At 26.8% G+C, this 7,289-nt stretch overlaps 1 protein-coding gene across 1 annotated transcript in view; it reads right to left on the bottom strand.

Moving 5' to 3' along the window:
* LOC117168708 (protein BTG3-like) overlaps positions 1 to 7,289 on the bottom strand; it is a 21,828-nt gene that overhangs the window by 5,563 nt on the left and 8,976 nt on the right. Inside the window, exon 2 of the mRNA XM_033354410.1 lies at positions 3,762 to 4,485. Within this exon, the coding sequence (XP_033210301.1) occupies positions 3,762 to 4,211 (450 nt within the window). The 5' untranslated portion in view covers positions 4,212 to 4,485. The remainder of the gene's footprint in view (positions 1 to 3,761; positions 4,486 to 7,289) is intronic.

The following is a 7,289-nucleotide window of genomic DNA, read 5'->3' as shown; positions in this document are numbered from 1 at the left end:
TCAAGAGTATTACCTCATTCTGTTGAGCCCTCCCATAAGACTACATGTTAAAATCACAACTTTTTAATAGCGTTTTTTTCGATAATTTCATCGTCAACCTTAATATTTCTTTTTTGCAAAGTGATCTAGTATATTTTATTTCGATAATATCAAATTTTCAGAACTGCCTGTGATTTTTTTAAAAAGCGCCCAAGCCACCTTAAGGGCATGTGATACTTACAGTTTCCCCGGCTTTTTTTTCCACAAAAATGAAAATTTTTAAAAACTGAATTCGGAGATGCTATAAAATATCATAACGGACGTCCCCAGACTCTTTTCTGAGGGATAATAACAAAAAATTTTATTGTGCTAAATACAAATTTTATGCATATGCATTATTTTGAGGTTACGTCGTCTTTCATCTCTGCCTTTTCGATAATCTCGAAATTATTTATGAAATAAACTTTTTTGATTGCCTGCGAACAAGGTTAGTTCCGGGAGATTAGTTACTATGTTTATTTGTAAGTCCAAAGTTTTCGGCCAAAAATATTGTGCAGCTTGGAAGTAACGCTCGGGTGATTTGTAAAACACATAACCTCGAAATATACACGCACGTTGTTAGCAATATCAAAAATTTTTTGATAAAAATACACAAAAAAAGTGTGTGGGGACGTCCGTTAGCATGTTCGCTATCATTTCCCAGATTTTGAAGGCAAAATATTTCTTATCTTAGGAAAAAAGCCGGGGGAATCTAACACTGAAAAAATCTATAATATTTCCTAAGCGCTATGCAAATTAATCACATTTTTCTAAATTAAAACTTTTTTGAATTAACCTACAAAAAAAGTATGTGGGGACGTCCGTTAACATGTTCGCTATCATTTCCCAAATTTTTAAGACAAAATATTTATTATTCTAAGTAAAAGCCGGGGGAACTTAAAACTGATAAAATCGACAATTTTCTAAGTATCACATGCCCTTAAGAAAAATGTAACAGTTGATATTAAAACATAAAAGAGTTCCATTCTGACCAAAAAAAGAGTTGAATTCGACCCAAAAAAATACAAACTTTAAACAAAACAGTTAAATCCTCAGACAAAACAGATTAATTTTCAACCAAAAAGATGAATTTTCTACGATAAAAGATACATTTTTAACTAAAAGAGAAATTTCAACCAAGATAGATTTGTCAGTCAATGAAGAAAAAATGTTATCCAAACTTTTGAATTTTCATGCAAAAAAAAAAAATAATTTTAAAACAAACAGAAGAAATTTCTAACCATATAGTCGCATTTTTTTAAACAAATTTGTTGCATTTTCAAACTAAAAGAACCTTTTAACCAAACTGATAAATTTGCAACCAATAAAATTAATTTTCTACAATTTTTTAAAACAAAATACATGAATTTTCAACCAAAAAAAGAGAAATAACTTTTTAAAAATGTGATAGTTGATACTTAAACAAAATTTGTTTTTAGTTTTAAACAAAAAAAAAAAGAGTTAAATCTTCAACAAAAACAGAAGAATTCTCAATCAAAAGATGCATTTTTTAAGATAAGATATACATTTTTAAACCAAAAGGAAGAAATTTTAAAAAAGACAAACTTTTCAGCCAATAAAGAAAAAAATGTTATCCGAAATTTTTCAATTTTTATATGAAAAATACGAATTTTCAAACAAAAAGGAGAAATCTTTCTAGTTATTAGAGCAATGTTAATGAAAAAGATCAGAAAATATTAATTAATTTTAATTGAAGATATTATACTGAGGTGGAAAATTAATTATTTACCATCAAATTTCTTTCTACTATTGAATTGAAATTTATCCTGAATGATAGACGAATTTTAAAGAAAAAATACTAATTTTCAATTAAACAGGTCAATCTTCAACAAAATTATTAAATTTCCAGTTGAAAAATGAATATTTAACAACAACAAAAATGAATTTTCAACAAAGAATTTGAATTTTTAATCTAAAAAAATTAATTATTAACGAAAAATTAAATATTTCATCAAAAAATATTTTTATTTTAAATAAGAAACACTTGAATTTAACAGACACATTTTCAACAAAATACTTGAATCCTAATATTTAATATTTTAATGGAAAAAGATTAAAATTTGGAATTTAAAAAATGAATAATTAACAATAAAAACTCAATTTTTAACAACACATTTGAATTTTCAACTTAAAATGATGAATTTTCGATGAAAAATAAAATATTTCAACAAAAAATATATTAAAAAAATAAAATAAAAAGCAGTTGATTTAACCAAAAAGGACAAAATTTCAACAAAAGGCTTAAATCTTCAACTTATAAAGACTATTTTTAACCAAAAAATTGTATTTTTACGGAGAAAATTAATTCTGTAAAAAAAAGAATTTTAATGAATGTAATATTGATATTTCAACAGAAAAATATTTAAATGTTAAGTGAGAAAAACAGTTGAATTTTAACAAAGAGTCAAATTTTTAACAAAACTAAAAAGTTGCATTTTTATCCAAAAAGATTAAATTTCTACCAAAAAAGACGAATTTTCAGCCTAAAATATTAATTTTTAACAAAAAAGTTTAAGTTTCTGCCAAATAATTAAATATTTCTTTTAAAAAAAAAGATGAACTATAAACTAAAAATCTATTATAGCTATATAAATCAAAATTTTTTAATTTTTAATAAAAAACAGTTGCATTTGGACATACAAAACAAATTTTCAACAAAGTACATAAATTTTCAATCAGATACTTGAATTTTCAAATAAAAGCGGTCAATTTTAAATCAAAAATTTAAGATTTCAGTAAACAAATTATTTTTAAATAAAAAAAGTCCAAATTTCAACAAAATAGCTCAGTTTTTCAACAAAATAAAAATTATTTTTAAGAACAGAGTTTAACTTTCAACCAAGTAATCAAATTGTGATTCCCAAAAAAACAAATTCTGAACAAAGGAAGTAATAGTTATATTTCAAGCAAAAAATATTGTAATTTTTAGTCAAAAACAGTTTAATTAAACCTAAAAGGACGACTTTTCAAGACGAGTTGAATTTTCAATTAAAAACGATTTTTCAGTCAAGAGAGAGAATAAATTGCAAACAGACTGTTAAATTTTAAAGCAAAAATATATGAATTTCCAGTAAAGATTAATTTTCAACCAAAAGAAAAAATTTTCAACCAAGTACATAAATTTAAACTAAAATCGCTCAATGTTTAACCAAAAATAGAGTAGTTACATTTTCAGTTGAAAAAAAATCAACAAAATAGCTAAACACACTAATATAAAGCTAATTTTGCAATTCAAGTATCACTGTTAATCAATTTTATATTGAAATTTAAACAAAAAATTAATCACACCCTCGAAATAATTTCTTGAGTTAAAAAAACTACCTGATATTTCCAGATTTTTGCGCAGTACGCAACTACTCAGTAAATTATATTGCGCAATATTGTGAATTTACATTGAAAGCCCCCCCCCCGAAACTCCTACTATATGGGACTTGGATTGTTAGAAAACTCCCGGCATTGCCAGATTTTTGCGCAGCGCGCAAGTACTCAGTCAAGTATACTGCGCAATACTGTGCACTTAAATTGCAAGCCTCCCGAAACTCTTACTATATGGAACTGGGAGTGTTAAAAAAGCTCCCCGACATTGCCAGGTTTTTGCGCAATGCGCAAGTACTCTTTTGAGTATATTGCGCAATATTGTGCATTTCAATTGAAAGCCCCCCCCCCCCTCTTCTCGATACTCTTACTATAAGATTAAAAATCCGAAAATAAAATTGACGTACCTGAACAACGCTGGGAGGGGACTCGCTCTCTTTGACCTCCTTCACCTCGATTTTAATACTCTTTTTGAGAATCGGAATGGTGTTTTCTTTCTCGTCGAAGGAAGCGAGCGTGCAGAAGGAGCCCTTTCTCTCGCCAAAACGACAGCAGACTTCCTTGGGATCAACCCAAAGTGTCAGCTCCATCGGTAAAGTGAGATCCTCGTACTTGACCCCGGCAGCAGTCGCGGCACTCACTAAACTTTCATCTCGACGATTGTTACCATTTACACGTATACAGCGATATCCTTGGCCTTTGAAGGGCTTGTCCGGAAACCAGTGATTTTTAAAGCGTGCCGTCAATAATTCAACCAGGTGTCGCCTGAAGCATTCCAACTGATCGGGACTACATTTTTCGCTTTTTTCTATCAGCTGCACTAAAAACAGAACTGCGGCTGTGATCTCGTTGCGCATGCTGTTCTTCACACCCTCGCCTATTTTTGCAATTTTGAAATTTACTCTTTTCCGAGTAATTAGAGACGAAGTTTCTCACAACTAGGATATCGCTAAAGATTGCCAATTTGGAGCACATAGAGCCCTTATGCAACTTTGCAGCCTCAAAACAATTTAAATTTTCTAAAGGGTGATTTTAAAAATAGGATTTTTTTTAAATCGGGATTACGTCGTTTCTGAGTCAATGTCTCAAGGCAGTCGTATCTGCGCTTTGCGTTCGATGCGTCGTTACAATCTGAAACAATAACAATTTCCTTAGTCAATTCCATTTTATCCTTACATACGAATTGATTGAAATTTCATGATGGACCACTATGGAATAGTTGAATTTTCAATCAAATTTATTAATTTTTACCAAAAAATGTGCTCCTTTTCAAAACAAAATACAAATGAATTCTCAATGAAATAGTTGAATTTTCAATTAAAAAAGTTCAATTTACAACCAAAAGGATGAATTTTAAACTAACATGATTGGATTTTCATCTGCAAGAGATTATTTTAAATCAAAGGGATGAAAATAAAACTAAAAAAGACCAAAAATTTAAAAGTTAGATTTTTAATTTAAAAAATTAATGCTCAACCAAGGATAAAAATTTTTAACTAACATGCTGGAATATTCTATTGGAATAGTTACATTTTTCAATCCAATTTAAATTCAAATTAATCGGAAACAATTTTTAAAATGAAGAAAATTCCATTTAATTCCGCGAAATTGGAAAAAATTCAGGGGAATTTATATAACAAAAAATAGGGATTTTCAACAAAAAACATGAATTAAAAAAAAAAACTTGACAGCTGAAAATTAAATTATTAAATCTGCATTTAAAAAATTATTTTTGTTAACCAAAAAGATGAATTTTTAACTAAAATTATGGAATACTCAATTGATAATAGTTAAATTTTCATTTTGAAATCAATTTTCAATAATAAAAAATTAATTTTCAAACAAATATTTACGTTTTCAAACGAAGTGATGAATTTTAAACTAAAAAAATTAATCTTCAACTGAAATAGTCAAGTTTTAAAATACAAATTAAAAAAAAGGATAAATTTTAAACTAAGAAGATTATTTTCTAAGAAAAAAAGATTCATTTTCAACTTGAAAAGATAATTATCCACCAGAAATTGAAAAGTTAAATTTTTAATTAAAAAAATTAATGTTCAACCCAGGATATACATTTTTAACTAAAATGATGGAATATTCTATTGGCATAGTTATATTTTTAAATTCAAATTAATCGGAAACAATGTTTAAAATCAAGAAAAAGCCATTTGTTTCCGTGAAATTGGAAAGAATTTAGGGGAATTTAGGTTAAATGAGAAGGATTTCGATGAAATTCATAAAAATTGAAGGTGAATTTGAAAAAGTTCAAATTAATTGAAAACAATTTCAAAATATGAATAAAATTCATTGCATTGAATAACTTTAAAATAGGCATAGAAATATTCTAGTGAATTCCAAAAAATATGATGAAATGAATAAGCATTCTAGGCGAGGTTAAAATACTTCAGAATCAATTAAATAAAATATTTTGAAATTCAAAGAAAATCCATTAAATTAATTTCGGAGAGTGCAAGCGAATAAAAAATTTCAAGAGAATTTTCAAGAAATTAAAAGAAATCCAAGTAAATAAATGAGAATTGAGACTGAGTTCCAATAAATAATTTCAAATCTCTTAAAATCCTAAAAACCTTACTAATTTGTAACAACCAAAAAAGTGACTAATGACTTCGAACCAATTTAGAAAAATTCAAACGAATTGGAAATCATTTTAAAACCAGAAAAAATTCAATTGATTTCAGTCAAATTTGAGTGAATTTAACGGAATTTAAGGGAAATGAGAAGAATTCGACTAAATCCATAAAAAATAAAGCTGAATAAAAAAAAGCTATCAATTGAATTGAAAACAATTCAGAAATATTAAAAAATTGATTGAATTGATAAAGTTTGAAATGAGTTTAGAAAAATGAAAAGGACATTGAAAAGCATTAAAAAGAATTCAGGATCAATTAATAAAAATTCAGAGTGAATTCTAAATGAAATTCAAAAAATATTTGAAAATATCTCCAAATCTTTGAAACCCTACGAAATTCCTATTCAGTGTAAACAAATTCTTTGAAATCCATTAAAATACTAAAATCTCTTATATTTACTAAAACCTTGGGAAATATTTAGTTACATTATTTCTGCCTTTCAAATGTCTTCAAACTGTTGAAATAAATAAACAATTTCTGGGAATCTGGGAAAGTTTAAATAAAATCAATTAAAGATTTCTTTGTAATCTTTATAAGTAAACAACAATATTTTAGATCCTTTTAAATCTTTTGAAATCCTTCAAAAAATTTTAAAGCACTTGAAAATTCCAAGGTATTTAGAAAAACACCTTTAAATATTTCAAATCCTTTGATCAATTTATCAATTGATCCTTAGGATCGATTAAATAAAAATTATAAAAGAATTCATTGCATTAAGTAGAATTGATTAAATTTAGAAAAATTCCAAAGAATTGTGGGTGAATTTCACAAATTAATTTCAAATCCATTTAAATCTTTTAAAACTTACTGAATACCTCAATTCTCCCAAATAAATTTTTGAAATCTACTATAATATTATAAAATCCCGTGAAATTCTATGATGACATTTTCTGAAACCCTGGAAAATTTAGTAAAATAAGTTAAGAGCTTTAAAATTCCCTAAAATCATTGAAATTATCGGAAATCTCTTAAAATTCTGTGAAATCTTTTAAAATATTTTAAAACTTGACAGATCTTGTAATATCGTTCCATATCTTCCGAAATCCTACAAAACACCTCATTTCCCGTGAATAGATTCTTTAAAATTAGCTAAAAATGTATAAAATTCTGTGAATTCTTTATTAAATTTTTGAAATCCCTACAAAAGAATGAAATTAATTAATAATTTATTGGTATAATTTGAAAGGGGGAGGGTCGGTAATGCCGGTTTTTGGCCTAATTTATTTTTGGACCAAAAAATCTGAAAAAATCATGGTAGTATCTTATAAGTATCCCGAGTCGATT

This window comes from Belonocnema kinseyi, chromosome 3 (genome assembly GCF_010883055.1).
Source record: "Belonocnema kinseyi isolate 2016_QV_RU_SX_M_011 chromosome 3, B_treatae_v1, whole genome shotgun sequence".
In the NCBI taxonomy this organism is placed as follows: Eukaryota; Metazoa; Arthropoda; class Insecta; order Hymenoptera; family Cynipidae; genus Belonocnema; species Belonocnema kinseyi.
This window is presented reverse-complemented; position numbering and strand designations above follow the sequence as displayed.